The sequence below is a fragment of the Psammomys obesus genome, unplaced genomic scaffold, assembly GCF_907164565.1.
Source record: "Psammomys obesus unplaced genomic scaffold, mPsaObe1.curated_primary_1811, whole genome shotgun sequence".
NCBI lineage: Eukaryota > Metazoa > Chordata > Mammalia > Rodentia > Muridae > Psammomys > Psammomys obesus.
The window spans coordinates 4,095,789-4,116,767 of record NW_026593947.1 but is presented as its reverse complement, the minus strand read 5'-3'; the positions used below and the strand labels follow the sequence as shown (position 1 = coordinate 4,116,767).

The window sequence follows — 20,979 nt, the reverse complement described above, 5'->3', positions numbered from 1 at the left end:
AGAGCGAGGATGCGGCGGCGCTCGCGGATGCTGCTGTGCTTCGCGCTGCTCTGGGTGCTGGGCATCGCCTACTACATGTACTCGGGGGGCGGCTCCGCGCTGGCCGCGGGCGGGGGCGGCGCCGGCAGGAAGGTGAGTGCCTCGAGGCCTGCGCGCCGACCCGGGCCTGCGGCGGGGAGGCTCCGGGCGCGGAGGGTGCTCCCCGGTTCGGGGCGGCAGCCGCGGGGACCCTGGGCCGGATGCGCGAGTCAAGTTTCCTCCGGGCCCTCAGGCTGGCGGTGCGAGCCCCGGCCCTGCGCCGCCTGCCAGGGGCTCTGGCTCCGGCGACTTGCTTCCCGCACGCGGTGCGCGGGCACCCGGAGCCACGTCTTGCGCAAGGATCTTGGGGACTGTTGTCTCGGCGAAGGCGCTGCGCTCCACTCCCCGTGCCGGGATCCTAGAGCTCGCCATCCCGCCGGACTCCCTGTCCCCTGTCCCGCACACTCCGCCCAGCTCGCCCGGGATCCCCACTCCCTGCTCCGGGATCTCGGGGGTCGTTGTCACCCGAGATCCGGTGCTCCCTGAGCCACACTCCGCCCAGCTGGAACGCCCGACCCTCGCATCTTGCTCCGGGATCTTGGGGATCTTGGTCCGGCTAGAACCCCAGTGATCACGAGCGTGATTCCGCCCGATGCCCCTCGCAGCATCCAGGCAGTGAGGACTGACCATGCCCTGCCAGACCTCCCTCCTATTTGCCGCGCTGTCCACCTCGGCCCTTGGCCCCTTACGGCGGCGGGAACTGCCTACCCCATTGCGCTTGCATTTCTCAGCCCCAAGTCCCTCCTCCCCGGATGTTTCTGATGAGTCTGGCGCGGAGGACCGAGTGGTGTGGCCGTGGGAACCACGGGTCTCTTAGAGCCGTCCCGACGGCTTGGGTACCGCGTAGACGCGGACCGTGAAGTCCTAGTTGGTGGTTGGTGCAGTCTGCTCCGGGCCGCTGCATCCCCCTCCGGAGGGGTTTGTGATGTTTTACTAGCTAATGAGCTTCAAAACATAGTTATCTTTTCCCAAGATCTGTAACCCTCCTCACTTGGTGTTGATGACGCTGTGGAAGCGGCGGGAGCTAGGCGATAAGGTCCTGAGTAGGAAGGACTTTCCGTGACTTTACGTCCAGTCAGACCCTGAATGTCAAAGGCGCTTGGCTGATTCCCTTTTCCTTCTGGCATCCTTGAGTTTTTCCTAGCTGTAGTTATGGAGGGAGGGAGGTGGAGGCGTCTTTTTAGTGCTTGGAGGATTTCATGTTTCGTTTATGTTTGCAGTAGTGAAAGTGGAAACAGTGTCAGTGTCTTCCTGTGCTTGGTCTGTGTGGAGTTAGTCGGCACTGACTCTCAGCTCTGCTCTGTGAATGGTTGGTGTGTTGGGAACCCCTGTTAGTTTTTAAGTCCTGAGAACCGTAGTGCCTCTGAGCAGGTGTGGTTTGTACCAACTTGGCTTCCCCAGTAGACTTACCTGGCCTTGGGAATAGCCTGGCTGCTGACAATGCTTTTTCTCATCCACACAAAGAAAAGCAAATTGACAAAGGTCGGACCAGCACAGTGAAAAAAGAAGGCACCTGTGGCCAATGGCCTCCCTGGGGTGTTGCTCTACCTGCTGGTAGCCGGTGTCCCTATTACAGTCCTCTGGATGCCTCTAAGGGGTAAGCTTTAGGTTTGAAGAAAGCCCAAGACCTCCCCTGCAGAAGTGGTGGTGGGGGGAGAGGGGATAGACTGCTATATTCAGATTGAGGGCCTGGGAATTCAGTTGTCAGGGGGCCATAAAACGTAATCCTGGCTCGGAGTATCATGCTTTAGTGATCTGTAGGACGAGGAAGAGGCGTGCTGACAGGTTTTGAAATTTCAGTAGTGCTCTCATTAACGTAGCCAGGTGGAACCCGAGAGAAGCAGAGGGTGCCCCAAAGTCATGGAGTGCCGTCTGGAATCCCTTACTGGGTTTGAACACTAGAAGGCTCCCCACATTTAGTTCATTCTCATGGTAAGGGAAAATGTGTGGTTTGTTTAGCTTGTGCAGCACCGATGCGAAAATAAGAAGCGCGGGGTTATTGAAAGCCTGTTGTCTTTTTAGAGATAAGTAGGCAGCTTTTATTCTTGTGTTTGGTACTGCTCACAGAGAGGCTCTTGTTCCGTCTTCAGTTAGTTTCTTCATGCTGTGGTGTGTTTTTTTTCTGTGGGGTCCCAGGCTTCAGGACTGTGCTTTGGGGATTGTCTGAGAGCATCCTGTTAGGGTTTCTGCTGCTTCAGCAGCCAGACTAGGCTGTGTGCAGTGTGCCCTGCCTGCTAAACAACTCCAGTCAGAACTGCTGTTGCTCTTCCCCAGTTAGCAGAACCCAGAAAGTCAGCTCACCTCACACTACAGATTGAACTGAGGAGTCGAAAACCAGCTGTCAGCATTTGCTGGGAAACCCGGGACTCAGTGCTCTTGGATTCTGTAGTGCTGGGGCTCCTTGGTGAAGCGATTTATGCACGGTGTTTAAAATTGCATTTCATTTGTATAGGTATCTCCCCCTGCCATATTTACTCTTTTCTCCCCAAACTGATGATTTGCACTTCAAGAATGCCTTTCCTTTGAGCATCTTAAATGCTTTCAAATTTTAATCATGTTAAGTTTCCCCGGGGCCCTGGTATGCTGGCAGTGGATGGAGATGCAGAGCAGAGGAGAGGGTTGCTGTTGAAAGGAAGCTGCCTCTGGCTGAATGGAGCGAGGGGAAGGGTTCCCAGCCGGAGAACAGCAGGCGAGCCCAGCTGAGAGGCTGCAGGGCCCCTTGGTGGAGGGCTGAGTGCCCCAGGAGGTGCCCTCTTCCTGGGGCTGCTGTGCTGCACCCTGGCTCTGGCTTCGGGCGCAGGTGTTTGGCATTGAGGATCTTGCAGGGGGCGTTGGGGAGGGCCATCTGGTGGGGATGCGCACAGGACAGCAGTACCTGTAAAAGCAGAGAAGGACTTGGGGCTCCGCTGTCCTGTGGAGAGCTTCCCCTGGCAGGTGGTGCACTGGTTCCCGTGACGGGGAGGGAACCGCTACCACAGGCAGTTAGACACCTGTGGAAGGTGATGGCGTGGTGGCCCCTGATATGGACTCCCGTGGTTTTCTTCCTTTTGCGTAGTGCCCCTTCCCCCTCTGCTCAGCTCCACCTCGAGCTTCTCTCCTCAGGAAGTTGGGAGGTTAGCATCCTTACACCGTGCCTTTTTTTTTTTTTTTTTTTTAAAGGATTGTATGTGGTTAGTAATAGCTGAATGACTGATACAGAATGAAGGAAAGAAAGAAAGAGGCAGAGAAAAATCCTCTGACTCCCGAAAATGGAGTGAGCCAGAATCCTGTGAGGCCTATTTCTGCCAGTTGTGCACCATGGTGTCTTCTTTGCATTTGTCCTGAGGAATCGGTCTTGCAGGGGTTTGCACTGGGACCTTCGGTTCTGTTAATGAGCCATTTACGGGAAAATCCCGGGGACACCCATACCAGCTCTGTACCCAGCTGGGTTGTCATAATGGGTTTTCCAGAAGCCACAGCGGGTGACTGGAGAGTGAAGTTCAAGGTCACCTTTTCTTACATACCATCTTCAAGTCTAGGCCAGCCTGGGCTATATGAGACCCTGCTTCAAAACAGCAGCAGGGACTGTAGTGGAGGTGGGAGGATGGCCAGAGAAAGGCCAGATAAACCTCCTGAAGGTAAGGAAAGTCCCCTGCTCCAGAATTCTGGTGTGGCTGCCTAATGGGGTACAAACACGGGAGAAGCCGGTGGGAAGAAAGGGAGTGATGGGAGCTAGGGGTGGGTGGGTGATTAAGAGGGGTCCATTGTTTGCTGCCTTTTGTATCTAAGGAGGGATGTGAGAAGCGGTTGGGGTTGGGAAAACAGGAATGCTTGTAGCTTCTCTGCTGCTGCTGTCGCCACAGGATGTTAGCCCAAGGCTACTGGGATGCTCCTGCCTAAAGTCTTGGTCAGAGCTGGCTGCTGGGGCACTGAATGGAGGCTCAGGCGGAGGCTAGGAAGGCTGCCAGTGTTTCTGGGGAGGTCTTGGGCAACCTCCTGCAGGCCCAGCTGAATGTCCAGGGAGAGATGTGGGCCTCAGCCAAGCCTGCTCCCTGGGGCATGACATGTTGCTGAGGTTCACTGGCCAGGCAGAGGGGAGTCGTGTATGTAGCCAGGCCAGACAGCAGGGCAGCATTGTCTTAAGCTCCGAGAGCCCCTCAGGCTTGTCTCTCCCTGCCCACCACCCCTATATTTTTGAGATGTCGGTCTCCCTCTTGGCCTCTCTTCCACATTCGGTAGCTTGAACCCTGTCACCCAGTAGGCTTCCTGTGCCCACTACCCTGTCGTGCCAAAACAGGTCTGGCAGGTAGTGAGTTCTGGAGCGCTTACGTCTTATCAGTGTGAAGCCTGGCCTTCACCTGAACAGAAGTGCCTTGTCTGCTCCTCCCACATGGTCTCGGCTCCTTCCTGCTGAGGTCTCTTGATGCAAGAACCCAGTACTGCTGCCCACAAAGGCTGCCCAAGGAGCTTCCAGAACAGGCTGGGCCAGGCAGGCAGCGTTCCTAGCTGGAGGTCTCCGTTACTCTGTGGACCAGAGAAGCTCACCACAGCCTCTCCCAACCCAGGCAGAACTTGACCTTGTTCCCTGTAGATAGGAGGACTCCCTGACCTTTGGCCCCTGACATTCTATTCAGGACTAGGCTCAGAGGTTCTCTTTTGGGATTCCATTCCCTGCCTCACTCTCCAGAGACTACAGGCTCATTTGGAGGGTGGGGTGGAGGGGGTTGGGGAGCCAGGCCTCAACACCAGTCAGCTCCCCTGCTGGGACCTTTTGCTGTTTTATGTTCCTGTGCCTGGAGCTGGTCTGGATCTGCCTAGCCTTCTCCTGACACGGTTTGAACTGTAAAGCTGCCATGTCTACACTTAGTCCTGTCCAGTGTGGGCCTAGGAAGTGTGTGTCACGTACAGAACAGATTGGATTTCTCAGCATGCTCACATACAGACAGCCGTGATTCATCTGGGCTGGGTGTGTTCAAAAACAGGCCCTCTTACTTGAACTCCCATTTGTGGGACTGTGTTTTAGTTTTCGTAGGAGCCGTGTGTCATCCTGAGGCTGGCTGCTACAAAGCTGCAGTGGAGGGTGGCTGTGTGGCCCAAGCCAGACCTGGCCCCCATGGCTCGCCAATCCTTGCAGGCCATCGGCCCAGTCAGTGGCCTCTTCTATTTGGTGCCTTCCTCCTGGAAGCGCCTGTGGAGTGAGCAGTCTCCTCCAGGCCACCTGCCTGCAAATGAGTGCGACGGGGCCATTGGATTGCACTGTGTCTCAGCAGAGGCAATGGTTGGAGGCTTCGTCTTCATGGGGTCCACCTTGTCCACTGTGGGCGTTCACAGCAGTGCCAGCTTCTACACACCTGGTGCCAGCACACCTCGGAGGTTATACCAGCTGCTGCTGCGGCACAGGCCAGAACTGACCCACATGTTGAGAGAGCTGTTAACGGTTTTGCCTTTTCTTGCTGGCACCGTGGTGCCTAGGCCTTCTAAGAAGGAAGCAGACCCTCTGTGAGTTCTGGGGCGGCTGCTTTTAGGGGTTACTCATGTGAGTGCTAAGTTTTAAAGTTGAATAGACCCCTGCTTAGCACCTACTGCATGCCTCCTACGTTCTTAAAGCATGTGTGACACCGTTGAGGAAACTGAGTGCAGGGCAGGCTAGAGGCTCTCTCAGGGCCACAGAGCTTGCGGGCAGACAGTCACTTGGGCCTCCTGGGATCTTCCGGTTGACAGGATGTGGGCCTGATTCTCCAGGCCTCCTGGTCCCCTTCCTCCATTGGCAGTGTCCTTCCCTCACTGTGGTGGTGACCAGAGAGGCACCTTGTAGCCAGGAGAGCTCTGTTGGCAGGTGCAGGCTGCTTGCCTCGTCTTGGATTTGTTCCTGTCTAGCACTGAATTTGCCCTCTTGCCCTCAGGCTTTACCTGACCTGAAACAGCTATCCTTGATACCGCCGCACTGGCCAGGAGAGTGACACCAGAGTCTGTTCCTCGAGAGGCTCCCTGTGTGCCTGGCACAGGTGCATCTGGGACCCTCCTGGCAGCCCAGCAGACTGTGATGTGAACTCCTCTGTGTTGGGGGTAGAAAGCAGTGCACAGGGGCTGAGGTCATGCAGGTCATGGTGAGAGCTGTGCAGCCCTGGACCTCTGGCTCCCTTTGCTCCTGAGGCCTCCAGGCTCTTCGGTGCCCAGCCTCCCTGCCAGCCTCATCTCCTGCTCACTGAATAGAATGAGGCAGTGTTTCCAGGGTCATCGCCTTTTCTTTGCCAGCACAGTGGCTCTTCTGTCACAGGGAGGCCTGGTCTTTCTGTTCCCGTTCACTCAGCTATCACATGCATCTGGTTAGAATGCCAAGGCACCTGCCACACCCCAGCCCTTATCCTCCTTCGGCCCTCAGTTGCCAAAAACACCTACAGTTCAGTGTGTGACAGGCTTGCAAGGCCGAGTTGTGGGACAGTCTCTGGGTCCCTGAGCTAGTCTGTGAGGTGCAGCGGGCAGGCAGGGTGGCGGGCAGGCAGGGTGGCAGTTCGTGGTTTAGGTGCTATGAGAGGACACCTCGTGTTTACAGAGCTGTCCCACACGTCAGGGCTCGGAGTCATCCTTGGGTCTTGAGCCCCTGTGGTGGTCAAGGTTCTCCGTTACTACTCCATCCCAGGAGCAGCTGGAGGTGCAGGTGGGGTCGTTACTCACAAGTGTGGGAGGGAAGCCAGAGCCTGCTGGTGCCCTGCTTTGGAGAGGCAGCGCTTGGTCATGTAGGCCCTGTTGGGACTCTGGGGTCTGTGGTGTTTGTAGAAAGCAAGATAAAGCTGTGACTTGTCTACCTGGAGATGCTGAGGCCATCAGCTAGGGAAAACCACAGCTGCGGATTCCCCAGGAGAGAGCTGGCTGTCAGCCCTGTCCCAAGGCGGGCAGGGGAGGAGTTGTTAATGGGGGCTCCCGGAATTTGGCAGCCCAGGGCAGGCAGCAGGGAGGCCTTCAGGCTCAGGGGTGCTGTGGGCTTCTGACAGCTTCCTGGAAGGCCAGCCCAGGTGTGACCTTTGAGTCCTTGCTTTGGAAAATTGTCAGGCCTGGGATGAAAGGTCTTTCTCAGCTGAATCACTTGGGTTGGAAGCTTGAGGAGCCTGGAGCAAATTAAAGACTTGGACCTGAAGCTGCCTATAAATTAAGCGTACCCTAGGTCAGACACTCACTTGGGAATGTGTGTGGCTGCATTGTCCAGCATGGGATGCCCTGAGGTCTGCGTCCTGAGTGCAGTGGGCTTTCCCTTTGACCCACTTGCTGAACCTTTGCTTCTGAGGCCACCTCCTCTGTCCCCCCCTCAGCCTTGGCACTTTGCCTTCCCATCCCCCCCTTTTTTTTTTTATCAACTCAAGGCACCCTTATTTGTAAAATACTCTAGTTTATGTGCCACGAGGAAGGAAAAAACCGTCCAGTTGAGTAACATGCTTTCTTATCAGTTAACGTTTTTATTTTCTACTCACTGAAAAAGCCCTCAGACTTAATTAGACATTGATTTTTCTATATATCACTCTTGCACACAGACACAAAGGAAAGAGTAAGTGTAATATTTTGGGTAAGGTGTTTCTGAAACTTTTTCTGAGTCCAGCCGCTTTCTGTCTGCTTTTCTCAGTCGTCCACCTTGTTACCAGGATTGTTGGTGACAGCATTTCCCAAAGGGAACTATAACCGTGCTAAGGGCTGTTGGCTCTGGACCCTCAAGGCAGCTTGGTAGTTGTGTAGCTAGCCGCCTCTGACTCTACACTTCTCCCCGGAATCCTGCTGAATTCTCCATTTCACTGTCCCCGTCTCATCCTGACGGGATTTCTGAGGATTATTGTTTTTGGATTTTCTTTGAAGCTTTTGACGTGTCTCCAGCGGATTGAGATGCTGAGCCTGCTTTGGGCCCCATCCCAGCTCACAGAGACTTGGGTGGTTTTTGGAAGACATACTCTGATTTCTCATGTTCAGCTGTGGGCAAGGATTATCTCAGAGTGGACCAGGGTCCTGCTCTTCGTCACTCATGAGAGCCCAGTTGCCCTCTGGGTCTCTCTGACAGAGGAGGCTCGCCTCTGTCTACTCTATCCTCAGAATCCTGATAGACAGGTACTTGTTGTTTCAGAGAGTAGCTGTGAGTGTGCGCCCATTGAGAAAACATTCTGGAGTATTACCCATGTAAGAGCTCAGCCTGGGTGCCAGGTTGCAGAGGGGCCGTTGTGTCTTACATTGAGATGCCAGTTACCAAGCAGCTAGTGTATTTTGAGGCATCTCTTTTGTGGTTCAGAAACAGTGAGGTTTTCAGCGTTGCTTTGAAGTCCTGGAAGATCCTGACAGGAAAGCATTCACCATTTGTCTCCCAGTCCTTCCTGTAAGGATCACCTGACTGCTTTGGTACCCCTCTAGGAGCACGCGGTGGTGGAGTGTGAGTCGAGGCAGGCACGAGTCGCTGTCACCTAAGCTGCCATCAGCAGCTCACGGCCCCCCACCCAGCAGGGCTGGTGTGGCCATTCAGTGGGGTTTCTTGATTGCCCTGTACATCTGTGTTAACGCCTTGCCTTGTGGTGGCAGGAGGCTGGCATGGGAGACAATTAATAAATATATGTTATTCCTTTTTGTTCCTCCAACAGGACATTATTGCAAAAATTCCGAGTATTAAGTTGTATTTGTAACTGGTAGTTTTGGCAAGGGTGTGGTTCTGCATGTTTTCTGTAAGGTGTGACTCCTGTGGCTTCAGTTTGTAGCAGCCTTGTGTCTGTGCTTTTGAAAGGCTCTGAGCTCTTGCCATTTGTCTTGCTTCTCTGTAGGCCTAGGGAAGTACTGGAATGGGAAGTTTTTCCTTTGTACAGACATTTAACCTCTAGAAAACCCCAAGGTTACCAGTCTGTCCCCAGGTCATGCAGTATTGAAGTTAGGGTGTTTTAAGGTCCCGGCAGTGGCCTAAAATAAGCCTTGTGGGAAATCTAGCTCTGTCTGGCCTGTTTTCAATATGTCTGATAGAGGGGCACAAATAGCAGGTCTCCCTGTGTTGGGCTCAGCCACGGTTTCAGGCCAGGAGGCTGCTCATTACAGGGCCATTGTCTGCTTATCCTCCATCAAAACTACTGATGTGGGAGAACAGAAAGCTCAGAGGAGGAGTGTCTGGGGCTCTGGGTGGTCTGAGGACCATCACTGGGCTTACAGAGGCAGGTAAGGGCTGGGGTGGCACATTCCTGGACAGAGAGAAACTGGGAACATGCAGCAGTAGGCATCAGGGAGCAGTGTGGGTTGCACCCCTGCCTGGGATGGTAGGATCTAGTTTGTGCCATTGTTTAGGAAGGAAAGGGCCACCTCCACTTCCCAGTACTGTTTTATTTTAGAGGTTTTCCTCCCTGACGACATAGCTAGCACTGATGATTACCTGTTCTGGCCTCCACACTGCCTGGATCCATGAGCAGGTCCAGTGTGAGGCCTGAGAGCAGCCCAGTGGGCTCTCTGCCACCTGGTCCCCGAGGCTTGGAGATTGTGACGCTAGAGGGTTGCACAGGAACTCTGAAGACCTCCTTGCAGGGGTTGGAAATCACCTGGACAGTGGACTCCGGCAAAGAGGACATGGCTGGACTGGGCCTTAGCCAGGCTGCCTGTGTGTGAGTTCTGGCTTCCCGGTGGCCCTGTGACCCCAGGCTACCTCTTAGCCCCTCTGTGTGGTTTCCTCATTTGTCTGTGCCAGCACTTCCCAGTGTGCAGCGAGTTAGTATGTGTAAAGTGTTAGGGTTGGTCCTGCAGTGCACGTAGCAAACGTTCAGCATTGTGACTGCTGCCAGCCTCGGGTGCTGCGCCACAGGTGGGAGCCAGATAAGGCACAATAGGGATGTTGTCCCACATGGTGGGGGTGGGTTGCTTGGGAAGAGATGACAGAACCTTGCACCCTTGCTCCTCCTTCACCCAGAGCAGAGGGCGGGCTGGGTGGAGCCGGTGCGCAGCCCTCAGCCCTCCCTTTCCCAACTCCATCCTTTCATCCCTTGTACCTTGTCTTGAAAACTTGTATCAGGATATGCGTTTTAACTGTTGGCTCTATAATTAGTTATTAAAACTAATTGTTAATTGGTTATTTCAGCATCTTGAGTTGTTATTATCTGAGGGTTCCGTGCTACCTGAAACTTCTCCCGCAGGTTCTAATGGGTGAGACACTCTTTTCATTCGCTAGTTCACCCTCTGCTTGCCTTTGAACACAAGACAGATTAATATTGTGACCCAACAGCACAGCTCCTGTCAGTTGGCTCAGAGTTCACAGATTCGCTCCTGGATTACAGATTAACGAACTCCACTTCTTAATGATTCCAGCAAAGAATAATCTAAAGTCAATGCTGGTGAGGCTGCGTGCAGAAGAAAGGCCATCCATCACTCAGCCTCACGTTGCCCCAAGTGACTCTGGGTTCATGTTTGCACGGCCCATGGTGAAGGGGGGTGTGGTGGGCCGTGTGACAGATGGAGGTGGGACCCACGGGTGCACCTGTGCTCATTCTCTGCCGTGTGGAGCAGCCACGCCCCTCTCCTGGAGAGGGGCTTTCTGGGAGCAGACACTGTTGAGTTGTCATATGAGGCTTTCTCTGTCTTCCTGGACTGTCTCCCTCCTCTGGGCCACCTTGGCTGTCTGGGGTCTGGGAAGGTCCCTGTTGTTACTGAGAAGCTGTGGTCCTGTGAGGCTGTGTCATTGGGCTTGCTTAAAGCACAGGTGACCCCGCCCCAAATCAGCAGCACCCAAAACATCTCATCTTAGCGTCACCTGCCGAGACACCTCCCAGTCATGTGTGGGCCCTGTTTCACGGTGTTTCCACAGGTCAGAGTGCAGTGCCAGTCCCAGGGCCGTGCAGATCAGAGGCCTTGCACATTGATCGGTGGCTCTGGTGAGCTGAGTACTTGGCTGCTGAACAGGGTCTGGCCTGCTCTGTCTTTCTGGCCCCACAGGTGACAGGCTGCTGCACTTTCCCACCTTGGGTCCTCCAGTGGTCCATGCCCAACCCTTTGGTGGTCCATCCCTGAGATTCTCTGCGCCATGACTGTCTCCAGGTAGTGACCCCCACCCCTGCCTGTAGGTGTCTCCCACCTACCCTGGCCAGATCCTTAATGCATGAACCACCCCTGAGAGCCCACGGTAGAACAGTCATTCCAGTGGAACAGCCATTCTAACCTGAGCATCTGAGGTCACCGCCGAGTGGCCTCTTTTTTTTTTTTCCGAGTGGCCTCTTGACCTTTCCTCACAGAAGCAGTTTTGGATGCTGACCCTCACCTGACCCCCTAGCTAGCTGTATGTAATTCTGCCCCAGCTGCCTGTGGTCTTCCATATTGACTGTGGAAGTTAACACATTAACGTGATGGTCAGTTGTTGGTGCCTTGTCTAAGGAAGTTCACACAACACCCGTGTGTCCCTCTTCCCCCAGGTGGCTCTCTTTGTCCCGTCTCAGTGTTGAGCTGCAGAAGAGTCTGGCTCAGACACCTTCCCTATTTTCTGTTTGACAACAGGAAGGGAGCATGGCAGCTGCTGTCAAAAGGGAGGCTTTCCAAAAAAGAGCTGACAGTCTGGAAACTTGCTTCACCCTGGCTGATAGGCAGAGGCCATAGCTTAGGTGGGAAGGCACACAGTAAAAGGCCGGTCAGCAGCTGGGCCAGTGGAGCAGGGCAGTGGGCTAGGAGCGGGTGGCCTGCAGCCTCTAGTGCTTCCGGTGTGTTGACACCTTTCAAGATTTAGGACCTAGCTCCAAGGCGTTGGCCCATCCTTCAGAAGGCTGCCCCATGCTGTAGTGGCGGGAAGTGCTCATGGTTCATCTTTCTCAGGGGAGTGAATGGCCATGTGTGCTCAGCATTAGTGATACCATCGTTGTTTGACCAGCTGCAGCTCTGTGGCCCAGAGTGGTAGCTGTCCTGTGGCCTGTTGGCCTTCAAACAGGGTGGCTGATAGCCAGCCCTACTGTCCACATCTGCCAGCTCCCAGGTGCTGGTGCGTGCTGTGGGGTGGCCTGCACTTCCCTTCCTGGGGCCTAGCCGACGGGCTCTGAGTCACTCTGCCCTTGCGCACTGGAATCTGCTGTGTGAGGTGGTCCTCAGTGCTGGCTGGAGCAGGGAGTCCGCATCGCTCTGAGGGGAAGCTGGCTTTCTCTCCAGGTGCGCAGGTACCAGGGCTCTCTCTCGCCCTTCACTGAAGTTTCACTGGCTGCCGCAGCTGTGTTTGCATTAAGCCATTAGATCTGGGAGCGTTGGTAGGTGGAGTTGCACCCTGCCCCTGACTGGGGAGATGGCAGGAGCATGCTGAGCTGGGTCAAGGAGTTTGCTAGACCTAGGTCAGAAATGCGTTCATTATGCTCAGGACAGACTTTCCCTCCGAGCCTTTGACTACTCAGGGTCCTAGCTGACCTTGACACTGATGACAGAACAGCGGTGTAAAGAATAGAGTGGATATCTGTGTGTGTGAAATGTTGGGGGACACCATGAGAGGGCACTTGGAGCCCACATACGGGTTCATCCCTCAGTCTGAGCCCCAGAGGAGCCGGCCCCCCCGCTGCTGAGGGCCAGCAGCAGCAGTTTGAAGCCGAATCCTGTACGTAAGTTCCTTTGTCTCAGCTACTTCATTGAGGTGTAAGCTGCAGATCCTGGGGGTTCGTGGTTCAGAGCTACCGAATGACTCACTGGTTATCACGTGGCAATCACTATGTGTGCCAAGGACAACCAGGTGTGCTATGACAAAACTTTTCTAGGGAAACAGCACACACCTCTACTCTCCGTGTAGGGAGCCGACAACAGACCAAAGCATGTACACCACCGGAGTCCACCTTGGCGAGCCAGTGAGTTTTATTGGGGTCCCTTAGAGGAATATGGGTGAGGAGCCAGTAGAAATGACTCAAAGACAGCGGTATCACAAAATCGCATCCCAGCATGGGTGACAGCTCACAAAGCTGGGAACCTGTAGTGCCTGGCCTGAACGCCGCTGAACTGGTTAGAGTGCCCTTTCCAGGTGCCTCAGTTGGTCTGACCCTCTTCCAGGCAGGTTGGTGGGTTTCTGTTTCTTTCAGGCAGTTGGTCTGGCCTCAAAGTCTTCTTTACTGCTTGGCTTTGTTGTGCCTGATTCGCAAGACCCCAGAAGACAACCAGGAGTTGAGTCCATTGCAAAACACATGAGTATCTTTTTATTACAAACTAGCTTGTGCTCACACACCTGTACTGCCAAAGTGGTTGAGAGCCAAGAGCCCTGTGCTCAGGTAGGTGGGTGTAAAGCAGGGGATTCCTGCCTGGCAAGTGTCTTTTGGTCGAAACACAGAAGTGGGTGTTGCATTTTGAATTGATTGGGTATAGGAAGGTCCCAAACCACTAATGGCCTGGCTTCCCTTGTTTGGCTGCCCTAGGGGAGAGGGGCTGGTTTCTTAGCAACTGTATCTCTAGTGGGCAGGAAAAGAATGCAGTAAGGCTGGTTCTGGTTCTTCTCAGTGGCTGGACATGTCTCCACCTGTCTGGCCATTGTTCAGGCTTGTGCTTTAAACTTTGAACCAATACCTCAAAAAAACATAATTTTTAATTCTTTGGTCTCTCAGCTTTAGCTTTTATTGCTTACTCTGTCAGGGAGGGGCCTATTGAATCTTGTTAGCTTCAGGGACTTCCTGAAACTATCTTGAGTTGTTTATCTTCCTGTTTGAGGAACTTCCTGCAGGTTGGAATGTTTCAGTCTCTGAGGAAGTAGCTGTGCCGGACACCTAGAGACAGGAAAGCCCTCTGTAAATCCGGTGGTGGTCTCCCAGCGTGGTAATGAGTCTCACCTCTGAACCGACATCTACCTTCCTCCTGGATTGATTCGATGCCTTTCAGCAGTCCTCAGAGGGCAGGGGTCCGGCCTGCCGGGGCCTTTTGTCCGTATCCAGCAATGCTCAATACCAACGACTGAGTTTCCCAGGTGGAGGTTGGGGTGAAGGATCCACCTTTTGCCTGCGCTTGGATCCCGACACCAGCAGGAGCCTCTTGACTCCTTTCCTGCCCTTTTCTGTCCTCTCTCAACCCCACCCCATGCCTCCATTTCCCTGCGCAGCTTGCCCTTCCCTTGGCTCTTTGACAGTTAGCCCCCATAGTGGTCTTGTGGTCCTCAGTCCGTGAGCGCTTAGAAATAGCTGGGCAGGGTTTTGAAATCCAGAGGCTCAGGACCACCTCTGAGTAACCTGGCAAGCAGATGTGTCTGCCCTTGTGTGTGCTTCTGTACACACTGCCCTGGTGTGGATTCTGGTGCTGTCATGTGGGGGGCAGCTGGGAGGCATTTCTCAGGCCTTTTCTTGGGGTGTGTGTGCTGTGCATGCGTCTGTGCGTGCGCTGATCAGAGCCCTGTATGATGCTGCTATGCTGTTGGATCGAGTCTAGTCTTCTGGTGTGGAAGCCTCAGTTACTGGCTTCTCATTGCTGGAGTCCTGATGAACTTGCTTCCTTCCCTAGAGAACTGACCTCTCTGTGGAATCCCAGCGTGGTCCTGCTGTTCTCCGACCCAAACCCACCTGCCCCTGCTGTGACAGGAAGCTAGGGCTACACCAAGCTTTGTCGCAGCCTCCTGGAAGGTGACGGGAGAGGGAGGTGATGACTTGGTTCCTCCTTGGCTCCTGCTGGCCCTGCGTTAGCCAGGCTTCAGATTTTAGTTTTCCTGATACTAACAGACTTTGACCCCCACCCTGGGAGATGCCAGCCCCAGGAAAGGGGCACCTCGCCCTGTGGCTCTCTGTCTCAGGGACCCCCGAGACAGAATGTCCCAGCCCCGGGGGTACAGAGGCGCCGTGTGACCTCCCTGGGTCTCCTTCCACACAGGTGGAAGCTGCTCCTGCGGTTGTGGCCGCCCTGGCCGCCAGTGTTACCCAGGCGACCATTGATGTGGAAACCTCTGCTGGAGACGTTAGTTCTGATCCGAGGAGTTTGTGTCCTGCGTTCCAGCACTGGTGCACAGTAGGGGGATTGTGGGTGCTTAGACTGCGGCTCATGCTCGCAGGGCCTGTGCTCCCCTGATTGGACTATGGGGTGTGGCAGAGCATCCTCCTCTCCAGCCGCGGTGAGATGGGGTGCATTCCTGGACAGGGTCACTGCACACGGCTGCCACCATCCGTTCTCTTTTGCCTTCACTTTCAAAGAGTGATGATTTCACCTGTTCCTCCAGAGCCTGCGCCCATTTGGTTAGCGTCACCATCAGCGTTGGATGATCCCTGGGTGTGTTTACAGTACAGGGGTTTCTAAAGAGACTGCAGGCAGCGTGTTAGGGAAAACTGTACCTGAATAAACAGTAATAGTGTAAACTCTAGGGGTGAGCGATCTAGGTTGGCTGTGTGTAAAAGCTCTGGCTCCAGGTCTTGCTGTGAGAAAGCACTGGACAAAAGCTGTGTGGCATGGAAAGGGTTAATTTAGCTTTGTCCATCACCAAGGGGAGCTGAGGCAGGAACTGAAGCTTAACCACAGAGAAACTGCTGCTTACTGCCTTGCTCCCCATAGCTTACTTAGCCTGCTTTCTTACTCAACCAGGACCACCTGCCCAGAAACTGGTGCCACCTACAGAGCCCCCCCCCCCCCAGCCAGCCATCAGTCAAGAAGATGCCCCACAGACTTGCCCACAGGCCAGTCTCATGGAGGCAGTTCCTCAACTGAGGGTCCCTCTTCCTAGGTGACTCTAGTTTGTGTCAGGTTGGCGGAAACTAACCAGCGCAGCGCACAAGCCTGTGCTCACGCACAGCCTGAGTTCAGTTCCCAGAAACCACGTGGGAAGGAGAAAGTCGACTCCCGAAAGCAGTTCTCTGAGGTCCATGTGTGCAGTCATGCTCACGCATCACACACACAGTAACACAGTTCACACCGTACATGCAAGTTAGGAACAAACCAGGAGAGGAGGAGCGCTCCAGGCAGGCTCGGTGTGAGCAGGGTGCAGAGCTGGTGAAGGCCCCGAGCTCCTATGGCCCCTGCGCTGGTCCTGCTGCTCCTTCTTGTGTGTCCAGTCACTGCTCAGCACGGTCCAGCACGCAGATGCTGCCTCGAGGCCAGTCAGCAGTCTGAGGGCCTCCACTGGCTTTGGCCTGTCTGCCAACAGGGCCAGAAGCCCCTCAGGTAAGCATAGTTGTATGTGAGTAACAAGAATATCAACATGCTGGGCTGCACAATTCACGTTTTCTCAGAAAATGTGGCATAAATCTGCATGTGAAGACATCTTTTTGAGACAGTTTCTCTGTGTGGCCCTGGCTGTCCTGGACTTGCTCTGTAGACCAGGCTGGCCTCGCAGAGATCTGCCTGCCTCTGCCTCCCAAGTGCTGGGATTAAAGGTGTGCAGCACCACTGCCAGGCTTGAAGAGATTTTTTGGTAGCCTTTCAACCTGATAAAGATTCTATGGGTCCTGAGATCAAGGTCGTGGAACACAGGGCTGGTTGCTGTTAAGGGGCCTGAGCGAGGCTGTGCTCCTGCGCCTGTTAGTGAAGGAGAGGCCTGGATCTGCTGCTCTGGCTCTGCCTCAGGCCAGGGCGATGCTTACTGCCGCTTGGCTCTAGGAGGCTGGGAAGCTTTGGTGAGCAGCACAGATCACTCTGTGCCTAACTCTACGCCTCCGGCTCATTAATTACTGACTTGGGGCAGCAGTGCCTTGTTGCTTGTATTTAGACTCATTGTTTGCCCAGGGTGCCTGGGCTGCCAGGGGCCAGGGCCTCTCCTCACAGATGGGAAGTAGTTCCGGATCCTGATCCACCAGTGCTGTGTGTGCTCACAGCTCCTCACAAGGGTCACGTGACATTATGCAGGTAAAACTGGGCACAGATTAGAGATACCTAGAACCCGAGGCTGCCTGACTGCCTCTGCTGCCCCAGGCTGGCTCCTCCACTCAGGTGTGTGTGTCCAGCACATTGCCCTCAGCGTCTCCAGATGTGTGGTTGTGCAGTGTTGGCAGGTGGTGAGGTAGCCGCTGGAGCTGAGAGCTGCCCCTGAGTGTGGGCAGTGGCCAGTAGGCCACAGGGGTACAGCTGGCCTTTCTGTACTTGGGCATAATAAAAAAAAAGTGGCCCTGAACTTGGCTAAGTGCTGGCCATAAGCATGAGGTGTCAGATGGAGACCAAAACGCCTTTAATCTAAGCACAGAAGGCAGAGGCAGATGAGTCTCTTGAGTACCAGGCCAGCATGACCCTGTCTCAACTCTGCCCTCCGCCCCCAGCCAAAAACTCCACAGGAAAATCTCTCATCACACCGAACCCTGGGAGGCTTCTTGCTGACCTAGGCATGTACGGAAAGAGTTGCCGGCAGGGAAGGGGGCTCTGTGGTATTGCCTAGGGCACAGGTGGTAGGAGGGAAGGATGCAGGCCCTGCCTGCACATCACCTCACTGTGATGTCTGGCCTGCTCCCAGGCAGGTGTGGGGCGCTCGGGAGTCCTGTGCCTCTCTTGGGGATTGGCTAGCCTCAGAGGGTGGTGACCCTGGGGTTCCGGCTGCAGCTTCGGGGATGCCACTTTCTGCTAACTCTGTCCCAGTGCTCCTTCTCACACCTAGCCCCATGGACTTGGGCAAAAGCCTAGTGTCAGAATGGTTGTGACCTTGGACCTGGCTGCCCCTTGTCACTAGCTGGGAGCTCAGCTACCATTTAATGAGTCTAGGCAGTCTACCATTTTAATGGGGAGGGAAGCCTTGCGGAGGGTTAGGTGGGTTGAGGCCTGAGGCAGACAAAAGGCTTGGTATCAGCACCCGCAGGCTCCCGGGTCGAACTCCAGCCTCGCCCAGCAGGAACTGACATACGGACCTTTGTTCAAGCTGGTCTGTGTGAGAATGGCAGCCGGAGCTCCTGCCCGCTGTGATGAACTCATGTTCCTGTGGGCTATGCTGAAGCCCAGATGCAGAGTGGGACCTTGTTGAGCTGGCTGTGGTGGGGCACATGGTGTTCTCACCACTGGTGTGCTGCCTGCATGCTTTTGTTTTAAGAAGGGACCCCAGTTAGCTGCACGAGCCTCCTCCCTCTTGCACCTGCCTCAGTAGGTGAGAGAAAATTTGCTCTTTTAAGAAGGTTTTAATTACTGAGCTGAAATAGTAACAGGTGCTTATCTGTGGTGATTAGGGCTAGCACAGCCTGCTCATGCAGCTTAGTCATCTGCCTCAGTGACCAGGAGTGTGTTCACGCACAATCAGGGGACCCCCGGGCAGGGCAGCTAGAGGAGGCCTCTCCTGCTCCCTCCTCCTGCTCCTTTCCCTCCTCTCTCGTCCTTCTTTCTCTTGTTTTCTTTCATTATCATCTCTCTTTCCCTTCCCTGCCCTACTTTCTCCTCTCCACCCCTCTTCCCTTTCTCCTGCTTCCTTCTGTTCTTTTCCTGATCCTCTCCTTCCTCCTACTTCTCTCTCCTCCCCCCTCCTCCTCTCCCCTACCCACCTACCCCACCTTTCTTTCCTTTGTCCTATTCTGGGCCTCTCTCTTCCACTTCCTCCTTTCTTCCATTCCTCTCTTCCCCTTGCTTCTTCCCTTCTGGCTGTTCACCAGGACCTCTTTCCCCTTCACTGATGACAGATGTCTGCTCAGAGGTCAGTGCAGTGAGCCACTGAGGGGTCCTGGCGGCTGAGCCCTGGAGCCACGTTTCCCTCTGGGCTCCCTCCACCCAGATCCCCCCGCCTCGCCTCCCTGCCCCAGATGAGCGCACCCACAGTGAGTGGCTCCTTCTTGCATCTGCTGCTTGTTGGGACGCACAAATGGCTCCTCCCACTATAGCATTTGCTGTGAGGATTTCAAAACCATACTGAGCGCTGTCTGGAGTTCATAGAGAAGGCAGAGAGTGGCAGAAAGGGAAAGGCCTTGCTGGTCATTGCATGGTTCTAGCCCAGGGTCATAGATGGCTTCAGTAACAATATGCGCCAAATGGTTATTATTATTTGCCGTGCTGGAAATTGAATGGCCATTGTGCATATGAAGCAAGAGCTATACCATGAGCCACACAAAATAAAGAAGCTAAAGTAAATACACAGAGTAAATAAACTAAGATTTAACTTTAAGAAGAATCGTGGATCATAGGCCTTTTGTTAGGTTCCTTTTTTGCTAAAGGGGAATGCAGTGTCTTGTTGATGGGAAATGGCTCCTTTGTTTAGTCAGCTGACAGAGGCGCTAACCAGGCCTGTTTGGTTTCGGCTGTTGTAAGTGACACTGTGTCTTACACTTCCACAATAAGGTGAGGCGCTCTGCGCCCTTTCTATATTAAGACATTTTATACTACCTTTATTTTGGAGAATTAAGGTAGCATATACCAAACGTACATTGTATCAGTAACACAAAACTGGTTGGTGACGCAGGGCAAAGTATATTCTAAATCTTTAGCTTGCCTTCTACAAAATAATTAATGTAGCTAATTATGTATCTGGGGTTCAGGGATCCAGATGGATTAGTAAATATGAGTATTCTGTGTAAAAAGGGGTGTGTACAGGCTTATAGGGCTCTGTGTGACGAGGTGACCTTAGGTGACCAATTGATTAATTTTGAATATTAACACCAAATACAAATAATAACCTGATATGTTTGTGTTCCCTAAATATTTGTAGTAGAAATGTCATGATTTAATTCTAGAACCTTGAGGTACTTTATACTCTGTGTAGCCCAACCATAAACTCTCTGGGACCTTTTGTGAGTGAGGTTTGAAATCATGTCTGAATTCTGTGGGTCCTCTGGGAGGAGGGTAGAAGGATCACTGTGGCCTGCTGTCTTTCTCCTTTATTGTAATTCTGTCCTTACAAGTATGACGTCCATTAGGAGGGCAGCTCTCTCTCTTGGGCCTCCTCCACACAGGCTGTGTAGCCTGGAAGTTGGGTGTCTTCATTCTGGGGATGTGTTTATTGGTCACCTACTCCATGTACGTGGCTGACCAAGATGTGAGGTGAGCCACAGGGACTGTCGTCACTCCAAGCCCAGTCCGTGAGGCAGATGAGAGTTTCCAGGTGCTGGGGACTGCACTCGTCACCTGAAGCTGCTCTGTCTAGGTGCGTAGACTGAGGTTGGAGCTCCCTGGCGGCTTGCTCAGCCACGGGCTTCCGGCTTTTATTTTATCTGACTTTTACAGTCTTGGCAACCTTTGGCTGCCCCAGCCTTCTGCACTGTGGCCAGGTGTGCAGAGTTGGGTGGCCACTCTTAATCCCAGAAGGTGCCTGCACATCACCGTGGCTCCTAGGGGCCTGATGGCTGCAGGAAACGTACTGTTCCCCCCTCAGTGCTCCTGAGGTGTCTCCTGAAGAGCTGCCCTCCCTGGGCCTGCTGTGGCGGGCCCTACGCAGTGACTAGTTCGCATGTGTGCGTTCCCTTCCACAGAGGCCCTGGCTCCTCTGGGCAAGAACCCCTGCTTCTCTGTGCATGAATTCCCAGGTCCTTGAAGTTTGGATTATGAAACTGGGTTGTTCAGCAGATGATAAAAAAGTGAAGAGTCTGATCCTGGCCCAGTTTGAATTTGTTGGAATTCTAGGCAACCTGCCCAAACTCCATGTTGTCTAGATTTTTGAGTGTATTTAAGTGTTTCTTGAATGGGTCCGAAAGACGTGGCGGGGTGGAACTTATGCAGGTCTGTAGCGGCTGTGAGCCTGGTACTGCACACTGGCATGTAGATACCCTGAGGAAGTGCAGGTGTGCACGGGTGTGTGTGTGTGTATTTTGTTCCTCAGTATTTGCCATCCTAGGAATGCTCACTGTAAGTCTTGCTTGTCCCCCACCGGTTCCTTTCGGGAGACTTGAGGTCCTTGGCCGGTGTCCAGCTCCCTCTGGATGCCATGATTCTGACCCTCTCAGTTGCCTGTCTCCACAGAGGGCTCCTCGCCGTGGATACACCTGGTCCAGGGCGTGTTGCTGTGGGCAAGATTCCAAACCTGAAGTATCCTGATGCGAAAGGCTCCTTACATCGAGTGGACAGTATGCAGGGCCCTCGAAGCTCAGCTCTGGATCAGAGGCCATATCCAGGGCCTCGGGTGGACAG

The 20,979-nt window shown here is 54.0% G+C and overlaps 1 protein-coding gene across 2 annotated transcripts in view; it reads left to right on the top strand.

The window, feature by feature from the left end:
- Positions 1-7: 7 nt before the first annotated feature.
- Positions 8-20,979, top strand: part of Galnt2 (polypeptide N-acetylgalactosaminyltransferase 2) — a 114,524-nt gene continuing 93,552 nt past the window's right edge. Inside the window, exon 1 of one of the 2 annotated variants that reach the window (XM_055617540.1) lies at positions 8-132. In XM_055617540.1, the coding sequence (XP_055473515.1) occupies positions 10-132 (123 nt within the window). In that variant the 5' untranslated portion in view covers positions 8-9. Of the gene's footprint in view, positions 133-12,805; positions 12,855-20,979 lie in introns of those variants that run through there. The other variant, XM_055617541.1, reaches the window with a different exon arrangement.